The sequence below is a fragment of the Callithrix jacchus genome, chromosome 6 (assembly GCF_049354715.1).
Source record: "Callithrix jacchus isolate 240 chromosome 6, calJac240_pri, whole genome shotgun sequence".
NCBI classification, from domain to species: Eukaryota; Metazoa; Chordata; class Mammalia; order Primates; family Cebidae; genus Callithrix; species Callithrix jacchus.
Window position 1 is genome coordinate 19771385 of NC_133507.1, and position 22308 is coordinate 19793692.

Genomic DNA, 22308 nt, shown 5'->3' on the forward strand with positions numbered 1-22308 from the left:
CTTGAGAGTCAAGAGCCTTTCAAGAAGCATGGCTGGGAATTCTGGAAATGAAGGAAGGCTAATTAGCAGAGAAAGGCCTCTGCAAAGCCAGTGGGAGGAAGGCCAAAGAGTAGTAAAGTGCCACCCTGATTAGGACTAGAGGAGGGTGGTAACGGGGGAATCAGTGGCAGAAGAGAGCTGAGCTCTCGCTCCTGCTGGCCTCACCTCACTTTTCTTGGTAAAAGTAGGACTGGGTGATCTGTGGAGTCTTAGAAAGAAATGGGGCAGCAGGAGAGGTGTCCAACCGGATGACGAGGAAGAAGGATCATTTTGGTTGTGGAAAAACTGAATATAAATTTTGTCTTATTTTATTTTTTAGAGACGGAGTCTCACTCTGTCATCTTGGCCGGAGTGCAGTGGTGCAATCTCGGCTCACTGCAACCTCTGCCTCCAGGACTCAAGCAATTCTCTTGCCTCAGCCTCCTGAGTAGCTGGGATTACAGATGCACATCACCACACCTAGCTAATTTTTGTATTTTCAGTAGACAGGGTTTCGCCATGTTGGTCCGGCTGGTCTTGAACTCCTGACTTCAAGTGATCTGCCCACCGTGGCCTCCCAAAGTGCTGGGATTACAGGCGTGAGCCACTGCGCCCGGCCTGAATTTTGTCATTTAGATGGCTGGAAGTATAGAACTGTTTATATGGTTAAAGGTCAAGGACTAGAAAGAAAAAATTGAGACCCCAGAGTCCTTGACGTGAGAACAATGGGCTTTCTGACTGAGAAGGAAGATCCATGGGTGATCAGGTAGGAGTGAAGCAGAGAGTGCAGGGACGCGGCAGGGAAACGTATCCAATGGCACAGAGCAAGGACAGAAAAAATGTGGCCACTGTGAACCAGGTCATTAGTAACATTCACAGCAATTCCTCTGCAGCTGGGACAAATACAGGTGGTTCCTTTCCAAATACAGTTACTACCCATCCGAGTCAGCACCCATCTAAGGAAAGTAATGTGCCCGGCCCCCATTCAAGACCCTCTAATGACTCCCATCTTCTCTGAACCAGATCCAAGCAACACAAGCCTCCTTGAGCTCCAGGCCTCCTCCTGCCTTGGGGTCTTTTGCTTGGTGCTCCCGCTGCCTGGAGCTCTGTCCGCCTCACTTCACCATCAGAAAGCCTTCTGCAATGCCGCCGGTGGCTGCCTGCCCACCTGCCGCGCCTGCATCTCCTTCAGTGCATTTTCCCACACACGAATTCCACCATGCTTTGCTTATTTGTTTCTGCCCATCTTGCTCCACTAGATTATTAGCTCCTCAAAAGCAGGAATTTGATCTGTTTTGTTCATTGTTCTAGCCAGTGCCAAGAATCAGGGGACCAATAAGTATCTGCATGACTTGGAGTCACTGAATGGAATTCTATTTGCAACGTAAGAGCAAGACAACAACTTTCTCTACCTAAAAAACACCTGCTTTAGAACTCTCTGGGTTGGCCAGGCATGGTGGCTCACACCTGTAATCCCAGTGCTGTGGGAGGCCAAAACAAGTGATCCTTTAGAAGGATCACTTGAGGCCAGGAGTTCAAGATCACCCTGGCCAACACAGCAAGACCCCATCTTTAAAAACAGAACAGGTTTGGCATAGTGGCTCACACCTAAAATCCCAGTGCTGTGGGAGGCCGAGGTAGGTGAATCACCTGAGGTCAGGAGTTCGAAACAAGCCCGGCCAATATGGTGAAACCCTGTCTCTACTAAAAATACTGTAATTCCAGCTACTTGAGAGGCTGAGGCAGGAAATCGCTTGAACCTGGGAGGTGGAGGTTGCAGTGAGCCAAGAGCATGCCACTGCACTCCAGCCTGAGTGACAGAGACTCCAGCTAAAAAAAAATTAAATTAAACAAATAAATAAAAACAGAACAAACAAAAAACCCTCTCCAGGGCTAAAGTACTGAAGCCCAATTCTATAATGTAGGCTTTCAGAGCCTGATGGTTAAGCCAAAATTGGCTCTTGAAGAAAATCCTTTTTTTTTTTTTCCAAATTTCCTTTTTACCAGGAAGCACCTGAACCAGACTAGGTTGAGGGAGACTCTCTTGAGGAAAATCTTGGCCTTTCCATAAAAATGTCCTGCACCCCTCGGCGTCCCGTCTTTTATTGGGCATGTGTGCTGGCAGGCTTTCCGACATTCTTAAGTGAACATCAACCTGTGGCACAGCTCAGCAAATTACCTGAGTTTATGTTTAACTAGACAAAAAGAGGAAAGCATCAGGTCACCTGGCAGCTTGGTTGCACAGAAGTTAATTAAGAGAGTTTCAGTGAATGTACTTAATGTCACTGAACTGTACACACAGAAATTTTTTTTGAGACCGAGTCTTGCACTGTCACCCAGGTTGTAGTGCAGTGGTGTGATTTTAGCTTGCTGCAGTCTCTGCCTCCTGGGTTCAAGCAATTCTCCTGCCTCAGCCTCCTGAGTAGCTGGGACTACAGGCATGCGCCACCATGCCCAGCTATTTTTGTATATTTAGTAGAGACAGGGTTTCACTATGTTGGCCCGATGGTCTCGATCTCCTGACCTCGTGATCTGCCCGCCTCAGCCTCCCAAAGTGCTGAGATTACAGGTGTGAGCCACTGAGCCTGGCCATAGAAATGTTTAAAATGGTAAATGGTATAGCTTTTAACCAGTCAAAAAGAATGCCTGAGCTCCAGGTACTCAGTAGGGAGCGCCTTGAATGTGCTGCTGTGAGATACTCACAGGAAGCTCTGTTGGGGGAAGTCATATTCAAGGATTGCTTGAAGCAGGTTTAGCTCACCCACTGACCCACTGGTGAGTAGGTTTATTTCACCCACTGACCCACTGGTGATTGTATGTACTAAGTCAGACCGTGCAAGAGTCTCATTTCCAAACCACATGATTTTGGCCCTGGGCAGACTTGCTGTATCTGAACTGGCTTCGGTTCCAAGTGGTGGAACTGCTGTCATGGACGCTGTGACAAACAGCCCCAGGAAGCTTTCTTGGGGCTCAGGATAAGCCCATCGAATTCCAAGAGGTTCAGCAGCAGCCTGTACCATCCCACGCAGCACAGCAGCAGGCCCTCCCAAAGCAGCTTATGTTAAGGCAAGGGCCTCGTTACCTCTTTCATCTCCTTGTTTTCTCTTAGACTCAACTTCCTCATGAACTTCCTTTTTCATTTGCTTGTACTATAGATATGTTTGTAAGTTGTCTCAAATCTTTTAGGGAGTGAAGTTGCATACTATTAAATCCACTAACAAATGAATGGTTTCACAGAAACTTTTTTGTATTGCAAATGGAAAATGTATTTATCTTCCATTTATGTTTTTAAGTTGTGGTGAAAGAGATGTATCATAAAATTTACCATTTTAACCATTTCTATGTGTACAGTTCAGTGACATTAAGTACAGTCACACAAACTCTCTCTTTTTTTTTAAGAGTCTCGCTCTGTTGCCAGGCGCCAGGCTGGAGTGCAGTGGCACAATCTCATCTCACTGCAACCTCCACCTCCCGGGTTCAAGCAATTCTCCTGCCTCAGCCTCCCAAGTAGCTGGGACTACAGGCACACGCCACCACACCCAGCTAATTTTTGTATTTTTAGTAGAGATGGGGTTTCACCATGCTGGCCAGGATGGTCTCAACCTCTTGACCTGGTGATCTGCCCGCCTCAGCTTCCCAAAGTGCTGGGATTACAGGCTTGAGCCACCGCGCCCAGCCTTACAAACTCTGTGCAACCAAGCCGCCAGGTGAACTGATGCTTTCCTTCCCCTCTGGCCAGGACATCACTGATGGCTGCAGCCTGCCACAGCTCAGGGCTAGTAGGCTTCGCTCCATTCCTGCACGTTTCTGCTTCTGCCGCTGCTTTTACCCAGAGAGTGATGTATTTACCAAGTCAGTTGTGTGATTCTCAAACATACTTATGTCACTTTTGTTATTACAGTTATGTAATATAATTACTTTAATGAAATATGAGTATCAAAAGAAAGTGACTGTTTTTATGAAAATGCAGTTGACTTTCAATTTATACATAGCAAATTACGTTTCTGAGAGTTCTGTAACAAAGAAGTGAGACTTTCCTTTCAGGAAAACCTTCAGGATAGTCCCTGAAACACGAACAGAAAGAACGTTACTTACCTGCCACCTCCAACATCACAGGATCGAGGGCGTCCTGACAGGGACTGAATCTGAGAAGAGACAACGAAAGCTAGGTTTACTCACTGAAAGCCAAATTCAAGTTTTTGATAAGTGTCTTCACAAGGATCTTGAGCCTCTAGTCGGTGGAAACGAGAGTCCACATGTCGACAGTGTCCTCACAGAGCAGCCGTTTAGGTTTCGGCAAGACTTGTTTTTTTCTTTTGAGATGGAGTTGCTCTGTCGCCCCGGCTGGAGTGCAATGGCCCAGTCTCTGCTCATTGCAACCTCTACTTCCTGGATTCAAGTGATTCTCCTGCCTCAGCCTCCTGAGTAGCTGGGATTACAGGTACCTGTCACCATGCCCAGCTAATTTTTGTATTTTTAGTAGAGATGGGGTTTCACCATGTTGGCCAGGTGGGTCTCAAACTCCTGATCTCATCATCCACCCACCTCGATCTCCCAAAGTGCTAGGATTACAGGCATGAGCCTGCCCAGCCTAGGTTTTGGCAAGACTTTTTAAAACTCCAGTTCTAATGGAGGTATAATATTAATATATTTTCTTAATTTGATGCCTTATCAATTTACCTTCTGGACTAATATTAAAAGGCCAGTGTTTTACACATAGAACTTTTTTTTCTTTTCTTTTCTTTTTTTTTTTGAGACAGTTTCACTCTTATTGCCCAGGCTGGAGTGCAGTAGTGCGATCTTGGCTCACTGCAACCTCCACTTCCCGGATTCAAGCGATTCTCCTGCCTCAGCCTCCTGAGTAGTGGGGATTACAGGTGGGTGCCACCACGCCCAGGCTGGTCTCAAACTCCCGACCTCAGGTGATCCACCCACCTTGGCCTCCCAAAGTGATAGGATTACAGGTGTGAGCCACCATATCTAGCTGACGTAGAGCTTTTTTTATAAATTTTATTTTTATTTTGTATTTTCCTTAGCTGCAATTCAAGATGTTGATGTAGAGCTTTTAAATAAACACTTCTTTTCCTAATGGCTTGAAAGGAAAAGAAATAAATAAAAGAAAAAAACAGGGTGAAAGCCAGGCACGGTGGCTCATGCCTGTAATCCCAGCTATTACACTTTGGGAGGCCGAGGTGGGTGGATCACAAGGTCAAGAGATCAAGACCACCCTGGTCAACAAGGTGAAACCCTGTCTCTACTAAAAATGTAAAAAATTAGCTGGGCATGGTGGCACGCACCTGTAATCCCAGCTACGTGGGAGGCTGAGGCAGGAGAATTGCTTGAACCCAGAAGGCGGAGGTTGCGGTGAGCCGAGATCGTGCCATTGCATTCCAGTCTGGGTAACAACAGCGAAACTCTGTCTCAAAAAAAAAAAAAAAAAAAAAACAGGGTGATAAAAGAATGTCACAAGAAAATAAGCTATTTCAACTAGAATATAAGCTCCAGATGGACAGGAATGAATACTCCAAATCCACAAGAACCAAGGGAGATGAACGCCTCTTTCCAGAGAGGTCAGTCCCTGGTAGTCAGGGAGGTATGCATGCCACTGGCTTCTTTGCTGGAGAAGACATAGTTGTCCTCTGATAGAAGCCTCCAAAACCACTGTGCCTCGCACAGCCAAAAACACATAGCACAGGTGCTTCTCCTGTGTTTAAATATGAATTTTAAATCATATCTCCTTTTTCCTTTCCAAATGATTAAATATCAAATATACCTTGCTTTTACAAAAAACCTTTTAAGACAACTGCAATGCTAATGGTGACTCTGGTAGACCTGGCAAAAGAAAATGGAGCTGGACCAAAGGGATCCTTCACAGGCAAGGAGAGTTAAGTAGAGAGGCAATACAAGCTATTGCAAGAGAGCATCCTTAGGGCTGGAGCAGATTCAGTTTTCTTTCAAAGTCAACACAGCTTCCCTACAGAAGAATGGCCAAGGCAAGTACTGTGGGACCTCCCTTTGTTCCACAGTGGGTGAGGTTTACGGACAGCCAAGGTGGAGGTCAGCTAGCAGAATTTTAGATACAAAGTCTCAAAGTCACATGGAAATCATAGTAAACAGATGCCTTGTGTACTGAGTCAAATGCCCTTGATTTAAAAAGGGCTATCTGGTATACCAGTAATTCTGGACAGAAGCTGGAGACTGGTATAAAGTGCTGGCTAAAAAACAGAAAAATCTGCCTATGACTTACAACCAGGTTTTGGAGCTTTTAGCAAAACAAGAAAGATATGGGGGTCTTAGCAGGGTTTTTTTTCAATAAGTAAATTCATATGAAAATTAGAAAGTCAAGAGATCAATGTAGTAATTTATTGACACAACTGTGATAATTTTTACTTGAAATGTCATCCCTTGTATATTCTTATCTCTGTCCTCAGACAAATCTCCTTTTCCCCCAGTTCCTCTTGTTTTCACCTTGGCAGGATTTTTTGATGACCTCCAGAGTACAAGCATCCAGTGACAACAAACATAGCTGGGTACTGTTCACCCACCTCCTTGGTCTCCCATAGTTGTTTTGGCAGTGGCTTCGGAACATGTAACAGATTCTCTTCTTTCAGTGGGCCAGGGAAAGATGCTACTAAAGGGGGAAAAAAAGCAGCACAGTCATTTCATGAGAAGCAGCATCAAGGCCGGGCACAGTGGCTCACGCCTATCACCCTAGCCCTTTGTGGAGCTGAGGCGGGAGGATCACTTGAGCCCAGGAGTTGGAGACAAGCCTGAGAAACATAGTGAGACCCTGTCTCTACAAAATATTTAAAAATTAGCTGGGTGTGGTGGCTCACACCTGTAGTCCCAGCTATTTGGGAGGCTGAGGCGGTAGGACTGCTGAGGCCACAGTGAGCTATATTTGTACCACTGCACTCCAGCCTGGGCAACAGAACAAGACCCTGTCTCAAAAAAACAACAACAACAAAAGAAAGCGGCCATCCCACCTACCTTTGGCTGAACAAATTATCTTTGTAAAAAACGATTTAACAAATAAAATGTTTGACTTACTTAACACACAAAAGTGACTTATTTGTGGACTGTCTACTGGGGAAGGCACCCTGAGCACTACTGTGGGGGTTGCAGAAATGAGTAAGACACGGATTCAACCTTGACAGAAAGTGTAATCTAGTCAGTGGATAAGGGCAACACGTAAGTAACCATCACTGAAAGAAGAAACAAGCGGAAGCCTGAGAGAGCCGAGGGGAGATGCTGCTGAGAGGCGCTGACGTGCAGAAGAGAAGAGGCCAGGAGGCCTTTGGAGCTGGCATTGGGGGAGGCCTTAGAGACACAGGAGAAAGGAATTCCAAGAGAGGGAAGATGAGAGTAAAGCAAGTATTTTCGGCTGGAGTGTAGGCTGAGTAAAGGGGATGGTAGGAAGTAAAATGTAGAGGAAGGAGGCCAGGGCAGGGCTCTGCAGGCGTGGCAAGAGAGAAAATGGAAGGAGAGGGAGGAGGAGAGAGCCATGATAATGCAACAAAGATGAAATGGGGCAAGTACGGAGAAGAGGGGTATTATCTGGAAGACGTGGTGGTAGTGAAGCTACTTGGTTGTGGGATGGAAGTGGGGGACAAAAAGGAACCAACAACCCAGAGGATCTGAGGCTGGGTAGCTGCTGGGACCGCTGTTGGCTCTTTAATGCAATAAAACCACCAGTATGAAGGGACCATTCCAGGGCCTTCTGCTTTAACTCTCAGTCGTACCACGTAAAACAAGAATGCTGGGTCACAGAACAAGGAAATACTTTTTATTCTCAGAAAGAGACCAGAAAACAAGGCCCAGCCCTCAGGAATTAAGTGGTCTGATGTCAGGAAGGGGATTCCATGCTAGGGACGCCGGTGACTGCTCAGAACCAGGAATGCTGTTGAGTTCCAGTGGTCACCAAAGTGCCAGTGTGACTGTCATGACCATCCCGCCTTAGCCCCACACAAGATGGCCAGGTACCAAGAAAAATGGACCCCAGAAAGAAGGCACCTGAAACAGGGCCCAAACTTTCCCAATAAATTCTGAGATAAGAGTTTGAAACAAAAACTCTAAAATAAATTTACCTTGTATTTAATAAAACCTAGTCTATAAATGCAATTGTAGACTTCTAGAATGAATTAAGTACAGGTGGGGGTCTAACTTATTTGACAGCACAGTAAGAGAAGGATACAGTGCTCTTCAGGCAACCTGCCCAGTGCCACCAGGACAGCACTCACTTCTGCTAAACTAGGCCAGGCTTTGTCAGTGTCCCCAGGTGTCTCTCGTGTCTGATAAATGCTGACCCTAGAGCTGGCTCTCAGCAAACTACAGAACAAGAAAAATGGGCTTTGAGAGCCTTTATAAACTAAAACAATAGGAGGTCAAGCATAAAAAATTGCTGTAAAAGGCTGGGTGCGGTGGCTCACGCCTGTAATCCCAGCACTGTGGGAGGCCGAAGCGGGCGGATTGTCTGAGGTCAGGAACTCGAGACCAGCCTGGCCAATGTGGGAAAACCCCATCACTACAAAAAATACAAAAAAAAAAAAAAACTTAGCTGGGCATGGTGGTGGGTGCCTGTAGTCCTAGCTACTCAGGAGGCTGAGCTGGGAGAATTGCTTGAACTCAGGAGGCAAAGGTTGCACTGAGTCGAGATTGCGCTACTGGACTCCAGCCTGGGTAACAGAACGAGACTCCATGTCCCCCTCTAAAAAAATAAAAAAACTGTCCTGAAAGGTACTGTCAGATGCTGTGAAAAGTTTCAAGGGCTGAGTGAGGTGGCATCACACACGGCTCAAGGCTACTTCTCAAAAGAGGTTGGTTATAAGAATGTGGTTAGGGTAGACTCCAATGCCTTAATGGGAACTGTTTTCTTAGAGTTCATTGTTTTTAGTCCCTTTTCATATCTAAGATTTGGTGGAAATTCTCTGAAGCATTGAAGGAATACAACCAACCTTGAAGCCATTTATGAATTTCTGTTCTAATTGATGAGATGTTCACTGATGTTTTAATTTCCTGTGGTTTTATGAATTTCTGTTCTAATGGATTAGATGTTTATTGATGTCTTAACTTCTCGTGATTTTATTCATAGCCTGAAAGGGCTTGCCCAGAAAAGGCATATGCAGAATGATTATAGAGAGCTGTGCCTCCTACAAGACGCTCCTCATTCATCATGTCCCCCATCAGTCTCACCTCTGTGACATATAAAACTAATTTTGTTGTTTATTTTCAGATTACAAAAATTAAAGTCCGGATTATAAAGATTTAGAAAAAGAAAATTGTGGCTGGTACTGAATGAATAAATGCTGTGTGGGGCCCCTCCTTTGTCAATGGCGTGGAGAGTCATTTCTATAGATCTCCAACACTGTTTGAATCGGTTTGACGAACTCAGCATCTTGTGTCAGGTTTGCATTTTCATTTCACAACCAATTTACATTTTTCTGGCACTATTTATTTATTTATTTTTTTCAGGCCCATACTGGCTAATTTTCTTTTTTGTTTTTTTCAGGCCCATACTGGGACATTGCATATTTACATATGTCAACAAAGACTTTCTAAATGGGCAGAGACTACTGGAATAATTAATTGTTTAACTGATTCATTCATATTTTCATGTGATTACAACTTCTGCTTCCTTGCACAATCTTGTGACTGTGGGGACCTAGATAAAAAGGAAGCTTTGTAATGTAACCACACATAGCTTTCTCCTGGCCTTCAACATGGCTAGCCTTAATTTTCTAGAGGCTCTCTGAAATGTAAGCCAGTCAGCAGCTGTCAGCATATGTGGGAGTCCTGAAAACATGAATGTTTATTAGTGAAGCTAATGAAAGGTTATGTCCACTACTCAGCATCCCACTCCAACACAGGCAGGTAAAATCAGTTCATACCTTCCCCATGTCCATCATTCTCACCATCACAGAAACCTAGTGGGAAAGGAAAAAAAAAAAAAAAACACTTTTATATGGTACTTTCATTTTCATGTATTTATGAATTAGTAACTATGATTTAAGTAGAATTCTGAAAATTCTAAGGCACTTTTGATACACTGATTTTCATTTAAGGTGCTTTATCATTTATACTAAAAATAGGTATAACTCATTTGAGACTAAAGTTGGTTCCTTTTTCTTTTTCTTTCCCTTTAAAATTGTCTCAGTCTTAAATTTTCTTACTGTTTCTGTCTTGAAAGAAGAACAATTTTTACAAAGCCTGAGAATCTCTATTCAAACCACAAAGTAAAAAAGTATAGATGGAAATTCTCTTCCAAATGCTTTATCATGGGGGTAAGAGCAGGTCACTCCAAAAGTCTACATCACTGTTTGATACTCACCATGGGTGTCTACAGGACAAATCCGAAGTTCCATGCTGTATGCTATTATATATATATTTCTTATGCAGTGAAGTTATTTTAAGAAGAAAATTTATCTGGAGTCTAAGTAAATTTAAAGGGTACATGAGATAGCTATTCACAGTTTTAAAACTTTGACTTGGAAGAAGTTCTGGCTAAATGAAGTATTTTTAATCCATAAATTATATCACAAATGACAAAGTACAGTATTTCCTATTGCTCTAAGCTAAAACTAAAGAACCATGCCAAGAATGTAATACCTTAGTGTTCCCCTAGGAGCAATCAAATATACCAAATAAGTTTTCAGTACAGAATCAGGATACACTATTAAATTCTAAGGCTTTAAATATAGCTTACTTACATTTCAGATAAGTTTTTGGGTAAGGTTAACCTGTAGGTTAAACTGATTAATCTATACAAGGTAAATGAAATGTCTAATAAGCATTCACTCAACCCATATTGAGTAAGTTTCTGCATCAAGTGCTAGGTGGAGCTGGATGAAACAGAGTAGGTGAGAAGACACAACACAGTAACACGGTACACGGTAGGCACATTCTATAACATGGTGGCACATTCCGTAACAGGTAGAAGATAGAAAATTTTAATAGAGCCCTGGGGTAGGGGTAACACGAAAAGTCCCCAGGAGTGTGAAGAGGTGGATAAATTAAGCAGACACACAGAGACAGAAATGCTTTGGGCTCATGGAACCAGAATCTAAGCAAGTGTTTGAAAGCTTCATCTTAGAGCACATATAGAGTCCTTGGGTAAGCTTGCTAAAACGCAGATTTTTGGGCCCAACCCTCAAAGATTTTGATTCAGAAGGTGTAAGAATCAGCCAAGGAATCTACATTTTTTTTTTTTTTTTTGAGACAGTCTCACTCTGTTGCCCAGGCTGGAGTACAGTGGCGCAATCTTGGCTCACTGCAACCTCTGCCTCCTGGTTTCAAGCGATTCTCCTGCCTTGACCTCCCCAGTAGCTGGGATTATGGGCGCGTACCACCATGACCAGCTAATTTTTGTATTTTTTTTGGTAGAGATGGGTTTCATCATTATGGCCAGGCTGGTTTCAACCTCCTGACCTCAGGTAATCTGCCCACCTCAGCCTCCCCAAGTGCTGGGATTACAGGCATGAGCCACCGCGCCCAGCCTCCATTAATAATCATCATCTCAGGAGATTATTACAGAAGGTCTTTAGCCCATTCTTACTTAATTAGCCATTTAACCCATCTAAAGACAGGCAATGTGCATAGGTGGACACTGAGGTGTGGAGAGAAAAGCTGTGGCTCTACAGTCAGCACAATCAAAAGGACAGGAGCTTCAGATTCATGCTTGGGCTTTCCTGAGACCCTCATATTAAGAAAGGGCAGGGATTCTCAGCAAACTAATACAAGAACAGAAAACGAAACACCGCATGTTCTCATAAGTGGGAGCCAATCAATGAGAACACATGGACACAGGGAGGGGAACATCATACACCAGGGCCTGTAGAGGAGGGATAGCATTAGGAGAAATACCTAATGTTGATGGGTTGAGGGGTGCAGCAAACCACCATGGCACATGTATACCTAGGTAACAAACCTGCACGTTCTGCACATGTATCTCAGAACTTCAAGTATAATTAAAAAAAAAAAAGATGGCAAAAGAGAAAAAAGGGCAGGGAACTTGACTATTCTGGTAACTGAAAAGTGACTACCCTGTTAAAAATTAAAAACTAGGTTTTATATAGCAATCTGGTATGGCGTGTTGAAGCATCTCTTCATCATCAAGACACCAGTCATTCAAGGTGTAATTACTAAGGGTGACCTGTCCCTGAAATATGAGGACTCAACTGAGGGCTACTAGGTGAAATACCCCACGTGATAGCCCATTAGTACATGCTCTCCATCAGACTGGAACAAAAGGAAGTCTTCATGGAGGAGGCAGCACCTGAGGTGAAGAAGAGGATAACCAACAGCCAACCTGACTGCTCACTTACTATGTGCCGGATGTTTCACACAGGTGATCTCATATCATCCTCACACCAACTCTGTGAGGTGGGCGCTAATATCATGCCCAAGGTCACACTGCTAGTAAGTTCTGGGACTAGAACTCTGGCCTGTGTGTCTTCAGAATGTTCATGTCGCTAACCAATTTGTTGTAGTACCTGGAGGATGTAGACAACTGGAAGTGAAGTTGAAGGGGATGCCCAGTGCAAAGATGACGGAGGGGGAGGATCAGGGAGGGATAAGGAGAAGGAAGATGGAATAGTGTAGCATGGCTGCAGCACATGGTGAGGGGACTGGGAGCTGGGCTGGACTGAAGGAGGCTGCTGGTCATTTGGCAGGATGTGGGGGATGGAAGGTTTCAGATAGAGAAGTGACATGATCAGAGCTAAGCTTCAGAGACTGCTCTGGCAGCAGAGTAGGAGGTGATTGAAAGAAGAAAGCCTTAAGGCAGGGAGGCCAAGTAGAAAACCCATGCAACAGTCCAAGCAAACAGGGACAAAGTAGGATACTGGCAGCAAGAACAGAAAACTAGAGGCAGATTTCAGACATGCTGCAGGGATAAAATGAAGTGGACCTGGCTACTGAATGGGCGTGGAAGGGGAGTAATCATGGGGTCATGGGAAGGGTAGTAATTAAATGCAACTATCAGGGTTTGAGCTTCAGTGCCCAGAAGGCTAGTGGTGGCAATGACTGATACCCTGGCACCAAGCTAACATAAAATCAAAATATCCTATTTTTGGATTGGATTTTTACTACTATATTAAACACACACACACACACACACAAGATATCACTACAAATAAAGGGTTAAAAAAAAAAAGGAATGAGTTGTGACTGGATATCTGCAAACAGAGGACACTAATTTTATCAGTCCCACAGGGATGGGACAGCGATGACCAAGGCTGCATCTGTGTTCCAGGAAACCTCACAGCCTCAGAGCCACTGAGGGCTGGTCTTGACCATGTCCCTTCTGTGCGCTCCCATGCCTGGAACACCTAAAATAACTCCTCACACAGCCTTGATCTGCTAAGTGGAAGGGAAGGCTAGGGGAAGACCCCGAAACCTCAGTGTCCTAAAGGACACAGCCTCAATCTGCTAAGTGGAAGGGAAGGCCAGGGGAAGACTTGTAACCAATTTCCTAAAGGAAGCCTCCAGTGTCTTAGTCTCCCATTCTGGTCCCTCTTAACCCCAGGTGACACTCTGTTTGCCCCTCTTCAGATCTGGGATGCTTGTACCTGCCACTGTGCCCCTGCCCAATCCATGCAATTAACAGGCTTCCATCTTTCAAGGTTATTTGCACTGTAAACCTTCTCCTTAATGCTGCAGGTCAGGTGAAAGGTTACTGGGTCCAGGGCATGCCAAGCCCCCTCCATCCTAAGGAGCTGAGGACTGTGGTCCCCAAAGATGGCAATGAACAGCATCTATAGTGCTGGGTGCAGAGAAGACAACTATCACACACCCTTCTTTTTCCTGAAAGGAAGAGGACTACCCCAGCCCCTCCTCCACATGCCCGTTGATAGGAGGGGTGTTAGGGGACAGTCCTAGGCTATGGGACAGGGCCCGTGTCCCAGAGAGCCTTGTGCTTGCTTCTCTGCACGTATGTGTGAAGTGGTCATCAGGCTGCACGTGCTGCCAGGGAAATGGTCAACATTCCCTCTTTACAGATTCTAGATAATTAAACAAAAAGAGAGAAATTATAAAATCTTGTTTGGCTGCATAAAAATTTATTTCCATCATTTATACCAACTGCTTATCATTTATGCCTAACTGTCATGCAACTCAATGGCCATTATGAAAATTACTCAACGTGTATCAGGCTTTGTTTTCTTGTGACACAAATCTCCACTCATGAATGGTCCATAGTTTACTGCTCATGCAGTTCAGCTGTGAGCAGATGCTCTCATCATCAGCTCACATCAACAACAACAATAATAACAAAAAAGTGTGGCTACCTCATTCTGCTCAGGAGACTCCCAGGGAAAGAGCAGTTATTGCTTCTACATAGAGTTCAGTTCCGGCTTCAATGATATTTTCCCTTCACTTTTTAAACCTTTATTTAGTTGCTCCTATAAGAAATACCTTTTTGCAAAGCTAGTTGATATTTTTAAAACCCAAAAGGAAAGAAATGAAAAACTTTAATGAAACACAGGGGTAAAATACATGAAACGATTTAAAATAGCTCCCACCAACAAATATAATTCTCCAGAAATAATTTCCATCCTTGGAGACTTGGATAATATTTTAAACACACTGGCTTTCCCATGTAAACACATCCATATTAGGCTGTGTTTCTGAGTTCTGCTATATTGCAGGGCAACTGCAAGGAGCAGGCACAGTTCAGACATCCGAGCTGGAGGCCAGCCTACCCTCCATGGGTGTCAGAGATTGGAGCCCAACAATTTTTAACTGCTGATTTGAAAAGCAGAGACCACCACGATTCTCAAGTCAATGTAGGAACCCTGCTCCAGGATTTCTTTCTTTCTTCCTGTTTTTCCTCATTGCTCTGTCTACCTAGACCAATATTCACATTCCTTTGCTCTTCTTATTCCATCCTCACTTACAATTTCTGACATTTCCCACCTCTTCTCCCAGAGCCTACATCACTCAGCATGAATACTTCAACTCAGGTAACTGCTTTCTTTATTTCCTTTCTTTTTCTCCACATGCAAGCCTCTGAAAGTCCTCACTTGAATTACCTGTGATTCCCTTGTTTCTCTAGGCCTTCGGCCCTTTCTAGAGAAGCGTGAACTTTGCAGAGGGCAGTGTAAATGAAGGAATAGCAGAAGCAGAAATGTAGGGGCTCCAGGGTAAAAATCTGTCCATCTGGCTGGCTCCCGTCCCTTAGGATCCTGCTTTGCTCACAGGCGCCCCCACTGATTGCAGCCTCTGTTCTTTTTAGGCTTTGTTTACATATTCCCATCTCTACCTATCCTGAAACTAAATGAATCCCTCTTCCCACACACCCTACTTCTCTAAGCAGTCAGCAGTGACCCATATCCAATTTCAACATCATCACCAACTTTCGTATTCCCATGTGTGGAAGCATGGCTCGATGTCCCTAACCAATTCTGAAAGCTCTCATAGTTTACAAGCAAACAACCATTTAGGCAAATGTAGTCTTCTCCAAACTGCACCAATAGAACAAATATAGTAGCAATTATTATTAAATCCTGTCCCTGCTATTTACAAAGAAATAAGTCCATGAATGTTCTCCTGGAAGGAAAAGAGGCCATTTAGGCTTTAAATTGTCCAAAAAGTAAAGAAAACCAGAAAAACTGGTTTTGTGGCTAAAGGTGTATTTATTCCTGTTTCAAGAACAAATAGATACACAGCCCTGAAAGTTTTTGGTCAAGAGTCAATCTGCACACAGAATGGATAATTCAAGACCATTGTTCTTTCTAGATTATAAACCCCAGAAAAGTAGGCTCGGAATGTGTCTGAATGACCAGCCTCCCTCACTTCATACACAGGTCAGATGCCAGCACCTAGACGGTGTTTTGGCAAGTGCTGTGCACATGTGAGCCCCTGTGTGATTCTTTACACGTCTCCATCAGTACGGGCTCCTCTGTGCTGGGCACTGTGCTAGCAACTGGAGAGAACAAGACCATTAAGATGCTGCCTTCAAGAAATCTACACTGAGCAGAGAAAGAACAGCATATCCACGTAAACAAGCCGCCAAGCAGTGCAGGTGCTAAGACAGCAGTCTGGGATGTTACAAGGACATGGCAATTCTGAGCTGAGAGGGAGGAAGGTCAAGATGGCTCCACAGACGTGGGGACACACACAAGCTAAGGCTTATGGATCAAGAGGGTATCGGCCAGGAAGGCCGGGAGTGAGTGAGAGAGGAAGAGAAGGGAACAGAAGAAACAGTGGTACCCGAAGTGGTTCCCATGGTTAACTTGGGTGTGAGGCGGGGGAGCAGAGAGAAAAGGGAGAGGCAGACAGGAGCCAGACCTTGGGGCTCATGCTATTCCAGAAGATCTGGGTCTCCTCCTGAAGGTGAGAGGTGGCAGTGAGGATTTTAAGCAGGAGAGCAAGATGATCGGGTTTGGGTTCTCTCTGAAAGCAGATGCTGTGAGATGGCATGTGTGGGTTACTTCTGGGTTCTCTCCATGCCCTTACACTGGCAGAGGGCCAACCGAACAGGGGATGCGCAGTTCCAGTCCAGCCTCCTCATCTCCTTCTCAAGGGCGTGCCTTCCCTCAGGCAGCAGGCCTCTGCTCTGTCCTTGCCTCCCCAGGCTTACCTGATCCCCTCCTCCCGGGGACCACGCTGGCCAGTGCTGCCGGCCACTCAGCAGGAGTCAGCCTCACGATGGGGTTCAGTCACAACAGGCCCACTGACCCACAGAGACAGCTGCTTCCTCCTCAGTAATAAAGTAGTCTCCTCAGTAATAAAGGTACTCTAGCTCTGTCTGTCACTTCTGGCTTTACCTTTCACTTTGTTCAGATCCTGGGTGGGAAAAGAAGACTCTCGGGAACCTAACATAAAATTGGATCGAAGGGATGTGAGACTGGAAATCAGGAGACAAGTTAGAAGTTATTAGAAGATGATGGATGCCCAGAAGAGGGCCAAGAAACACCAACAAGGAGAGCATGCCTTGGAGGAAGCAGGGCAGAGGCACGACGGGACCCCAGGAGCTCCATCCATCCTGACTGCATCCCGGACACACGCTTCCCCTGCCACAAGCTGCTTCTCAAAGACCTCTGAACCGGGCAAGCGCAGACACTATTTCAGCCTCTGTCTCCCTCGGACCCGAGGACAGAATGACAAGCACAGCTGCTGTCAGCAGTGGCCTGTGTGTCTTACCCATGTATGGGGCAGGCCAGGCCGACTGGCCCGCTCCTCCATAGGGGTCCTGGGGCTTGGTGCTCAGAGCACTCGTGTGAAGAGCAGAATCAGAATTGGTCCTAAGGAGGGGAGGAGAGAGTCTAGCTGAAAATCTGTTTTCCTTAGTGAAAATGCAACAGTCTTTGTTGAATAATAACAATGGGAAAGAAGGCAAGAATAACTGACTTATAATCATCAAATAAGGGGTTAGGACCTACCTGAAGTTCTTTACATCAGAAACAGCCTCTGAGGACAGCCCACACTCCCGAATATTTTAATTATATTCGTGTAGCCTTATACACTGACGCTGATGGCTTGGTGACTAGTTCAACAAGGCGGGCCTCGGATTCACAGCTTCCTTCCAAGATCTTCCTATTCTCCCCAGCTCAGAAGCTGGCTGTGGCCAGTTTAGCCTGTGGCTACACTAGGTTTTCTCCACCAGAGAGTAACTGTTTCTAAGTAAAGGATCACTTAGAGCAGTGGTTTGCAATACCCTTCCAGGGAGAAGGCAAGGTCAAGACTAATCTCAGAATGACAGTAAAGGCTCCTCTGCCTTTTCACTCTTGTTCTCTCCCTAGCACGGTGGGCTGCACAGCGGCCATGTGAGATGTGATATCCCACTGCTGAGTGCAGGAGCAGAGAACCCAGCTGCCCTGGAGACATCTGTAAAAGCTGAGCATTACCACTATTCTCAATACGTTTTTTTGTGTTTCTTTTAAAAAAGATCTAATTTATGTTAACATGTAATGGGCTTATTATTTTTTAAATTCACTAGTATCTTTTTAAAAATCTCTCAATTTAGTTTCTAATATCAATAGTTATACTCACATAAACAAATACTATTTGAGGGCCTCAATGTTTTTTATTTAATTTTTTTTTTTTGAGATGGAGTTTTGCTCTTGTCCCCCAGGCTGAAGTGCAGTGGTGCTCACTGCAACCTCTACTTCCTGGGTTCAAGTGATTTTCCTGTCTCAGCCTCTCAAGTAGCTGGGATTACAGACATGTGCTGGCTAATTTTCATATTTTTAGTAGAGATGGGGTCACCATGTTGGCCAGGCTGGTCTTGAACATCTGACCTCAGGTGACCTGCCCACCTCGGCCTCCCAAAGTGCTGGGATTACAGACATGAGCCATCATGCCGGGCCTCAGTGTTTTTTACTTTATTTTTTTTGAGATGGGATCTTGCTCTGTCACCCAGGCTGGAGTACAGTGTCATGATCTCGGCTCACTGCAACCTCCACCTCCTGGGTTCAAGCAATTCTCCTGCCTCAGCCTCCTGAGTAGCTGGGACTACAGATGTGTGCCACCACGCCTGGCTACTTTAATATTTTTAGTAGAGATGGGGTTTCGGCTATTTTTGTATTTTTAGTAGAGATGGGGTTTCAATATGTTGGCCAGGCTGGTCTCTAACTCCTGACCTCAGGTGATTCAACTGCCTGGGTCTCCCAAAGTGCTGGGATTACAGGCATGAGCCACCGCACCCAGCCTCAGTGTTTTTTAAGACTGTAAAGTGGACCTAAGAGAAAACTTTGGGAGCCACTAATGTATAGCAAATTTCTGAAATTCTCCCAGCTAGCTTCAGTGTCTACGAAGCCTTGGATGCAAGACACGATTATTTATTTATCTCATCATGAGGTCAAACTGTCAGCCATAAGGAGGACTGGTAAGCAACTTCATTAGCCTACAGTGCTTGGTGGTCCACTCCAGTGACAGCCTCAGGTGGCTTCAGAGGAGGAAGAGGCAGACAAGGGCAGAACCCATAGTGCAACAGAAAGAGCATGGCCGCTGGGATCAGAGAGCTGGATTCAGATTCCAGCCTCTTTACAGATTCAAACAGACTCAAGAGAACATCAATCAAATGTGGAGCCAACTGGGAAAATCTAAATATAGACTGGACATTAAATCACATTAAGGAGTTATTTTAAATGTTGTTAAGTATAATAACAGCATTGTGGTTGTTTTTTAAAAAAGGTTCTCATCGGCCTTACACTGCTGGAGATATATCCAGGTAAAATATTGTATCTAGTCAGTCAGGGGACTAGGGTGGGAGGTAGGTTTAGAGAGACTGGCAGAATGCTGATAACAAGTGAAGCTGAGGATGGGCACCAAGGCCTCTTATAACACTTTTGTTTGCGTGTATTTAAAATTGTGCACCATTAATCAGGTTTCTTTTTGTTTTTGGGACAGCTTCTTTCTGTTGCCCAGGCTGGAGTGCAATGGTGCAAACATAGCTCACTACAGCCTTAACCTTCTGGGCTCAGGTGATTCCCCCGCCTCAGCCTCCTGAGTAGCTGGAACCACAGGCATACCTTTTTTTTCACCCATAGAGACAGGGTCTCACCGTCTTGCCCAGGTTGGCCTCAAACTCCTGGGCTCACGTGATCCTCTGGCCTCAGCCTCCCAAAGTGTTGGGGCTACAGGCGTGAGCCACTGTGCCCAGATTTTTTTTTTAAATAAATACTAGTCCACCTATTAGCTAAGGCCCTTAAACAAGTCACTTCGCCTTTTAGAATGGAAAATAATACTCATTCTTGTAGGGTGTTGTCAGGATTGAAAAAAATGACTGAGGAGTTTGGCCCAAAGTGATTACAACAACAGCTGATGTTTATTCAGAACGTATGTTTCCCAGAGTTATCTTATTCAACGCATGATCTAGGGCCCATGATCTCTATTTTTCAAATGAGTAAACTGAGGCAATCAGAAGTTAAATAATCTGCTCAAGGTCACACAGTAAGACGTAACCCCTAGTGGTCCCACCCCAGACCTCGTGTGCTCTGTACTGTCCCCTGCAGACACTTAGTACATGGTGGGTTTTATTTTTAACACATCATATCAACACAGCTTATATAAACACACTCTGGCAACTGGATGCTACGTAAAAAATATCAGGACGGTTACACTGCTTTAAAATCTACTTCTAGCAGAAAACAACCCATGTACCTGTTAAGTGCAGATGTCAGCCTGAACCCAGGATGCTTTTCTTCTTTCCAAGGAGGCTGCTGCCTTTAAAAACGAGAACATCGTAAAAGGAAAAGAAGTCAATCCACAGAGAGCAAAGGAGGTCCTCAGCCCTGCATCTCAGAACTGGCTCTTCTACTCACCTCGCTCTGCAACCTGAGAGTCACTTAAAAATAACCCATGCCTCACTCATTTTGCCCATCATTGTTAAAATGAGGTAAGACTGAATGATCCCTCCAGTACTGTAACCTCCAATTTCCAGTATAAGAAGTACTAAAAACCCATAAGGAATCAGAGTAGCTAGTTGGGCAGATGAGTTCAGTGTACACGTAGGGGGCACCTTGGCAATCTTGGATGCAAAAATTTTGCATTCCCGTGCCAATGGCCATGAAAAGGAATGTAACTGTTATAGTTACCCAGGGTATGAAAATATTAGTTTAACCAATCCTGGTGCTCTGAAAATCAGAAGACATTTCTTGGATACACAAAAGAAAAATATCAGTTTGGAGATGCCTTTTACTGATATAATAAAATACTGTATTTATTTTACAACCCTGGATCCCAAGATTCTTGGGGACAGCTGAAAATCTACTTGAGATGGGGCCCACTGTCATCCATCTTTATTTCCTTTCCCAGGTCCAGACACATCACACACAGTAAGTGATCAGTCAGTATCTGCCCAGAGAATGGAGGGAGAGCAGACTTCAATCCAGAGAGCTAAATATTTTTGATACACATATTTTAAATGCCTCCTGAATCTGATTTGGTGATGTGAAAAATTACACAACGCACACAACAGGTGCAGCGGCTTTTTCTCCATTAATTCTATGTTCTGTTACCCTCTGTTGGATACAAAAATACTCAGAGACCTTAAAGCAAATACACTGTGCAAATTACCATTTTAAGAGTCTTTCATCCTTTTCAGCAGCTTACTAAGACACTCTGAGAAAAGATGTTGATTTTTCTGTCTCAAACGTAAGAGTGCCATATCAGAATATTCTGTCGATAAATATATTCCAAATGTGTTTCTATTTGGTTTTAAATATGAAGATCTAGACTTCCTTAACTTTTCATTTTAGACTTTCATATAAGCCTATCACTGGAAACGCTTAGGTGTTTTTTTGTTTTCTTTGTTTTTCTGAGATGGAGTCTCACTCTGTCACCAGGTTGGAGTACAGTGGGATGATCTCAGCTCACTGCAACCTCTGACTCAGTGGCTCAAGTGATTCTCCTGCCTCAGCCTCCTGAGTAGCTGGGATTACAGACATGCACCACTACGCCCAGCTACTTTTTGCATTTTTAGTAGAGACGGGGGTTTCACCATGTTAGCCAGGATGGTCTTGATCTCCTGACCTTGTGATCCACCCACCTCAGCCTCCCAAAGTGCTGGGATTACAGGCGTGAGCCACTGAGCCAATGTTTTTTTGTTTTTTTTTTTTTAAGAGATGGCATCTTGCTATGTTGCTCAGGCTGGAGTGCAGTAGCTAGTCACAGCTCCATCATAGCACACTACAACCTCAAAACTCCTGGTCTCCAGTGATCCTCCTGCTGAAATTAAATTTTATAAGAGAAAACAGGATTCTATGCTTTATATTAGAAATTTCTAAAACAACATTCAAAGTGGATAAAGTTAAGCAAAATTATCTACAAACAACACACATCCATCATAACTTTTAAAGTGTGTCTTGCTTACCTTGGCCAACTCTCATCCAGAGGCTGTGAAGAATAATTGGCTCCAAAAGCACTACCATCAAAGTAGAATTTTTAATAAAGGAAAAGTAAAAATTAATGGAAAGTTGAAGCAGAATGAACAAGGTGAACTCAGAGAGCTAATTTACTGAGTTTTTGGCTCTTATCTTTATTCCTGTACCTGACAGCTCTTCCTTAATGCTTTCTCTCATCACCCTCCTCAAGGACAGTCTATTCTGCTGTCTTCTAACCAGTGCTTTCTTTGCATGGTTTTTTGTGGGGTGTTTGTTATTTTTTGCCTGCCTGGCACCTTTTGTTTTCAGGAACTATTGCCACTCTCACTTCAAACCTGCTAAGGTTGCTATTCCCTCTGGGCCACATGGGAGGGACCCAGGCCCAGGATTCTAGCCCAGGTACTTCACCCTCTGGGAACAGTGTTTGGCTCAGGGATAGGCACAAACAGAACCAAGGAGAGTGCTTTTG

The 22308-nt window shown here is 44.4% G+C and overlaps 1 protein-coding gene across 15 annotated transcripts in view; it reads right to left on the reverse strand.

Moving 5' to 3' along the window:
* Positions 1 to 22308, reverse strand: part of CRTC3 (CREB regulated transcription coactivator 3) — a 119346-nt gene that overhangs the window by 18879 nt on the left and 78159 nt on the right. For 9 of the 15 annotated variants that reach the window (XM_008998395.5, XM_017973916.4, XM_054257265.2 and 6 more), the window contains 6 exons: positions 21830 to 21891; positions 20119 to 20181; positions 17158 to 17258; positions 9906 to 9941; positions 6564 to 6649; positions 4114 to 4163 (listed from right to left, as the gene is read on the reverse strand). In XM_008998395.5, coding sequence (XP_008996643.1) covers positions 4114 to 4163; positions 6564 to 6649; positions 9906 to 9941; positions 17158 to 17258; positions 20119 to 20181; positions 21830 to 21891 — 398 coding nt within the window. The remainder of the gene's footprint in view (positions 1 to 4113; positions 4164 to 6563; positions 6650 to 9905; positions 9942 to 17157; positions 17259 to 20118; positions 20182 to 21829; positions 21892 to 22308) is intronic. The other 6 variants (XM_078326817.1, XM_078326816.1, XM_054257266.2 and 3 more) reach the window with 2 other exon arrangements.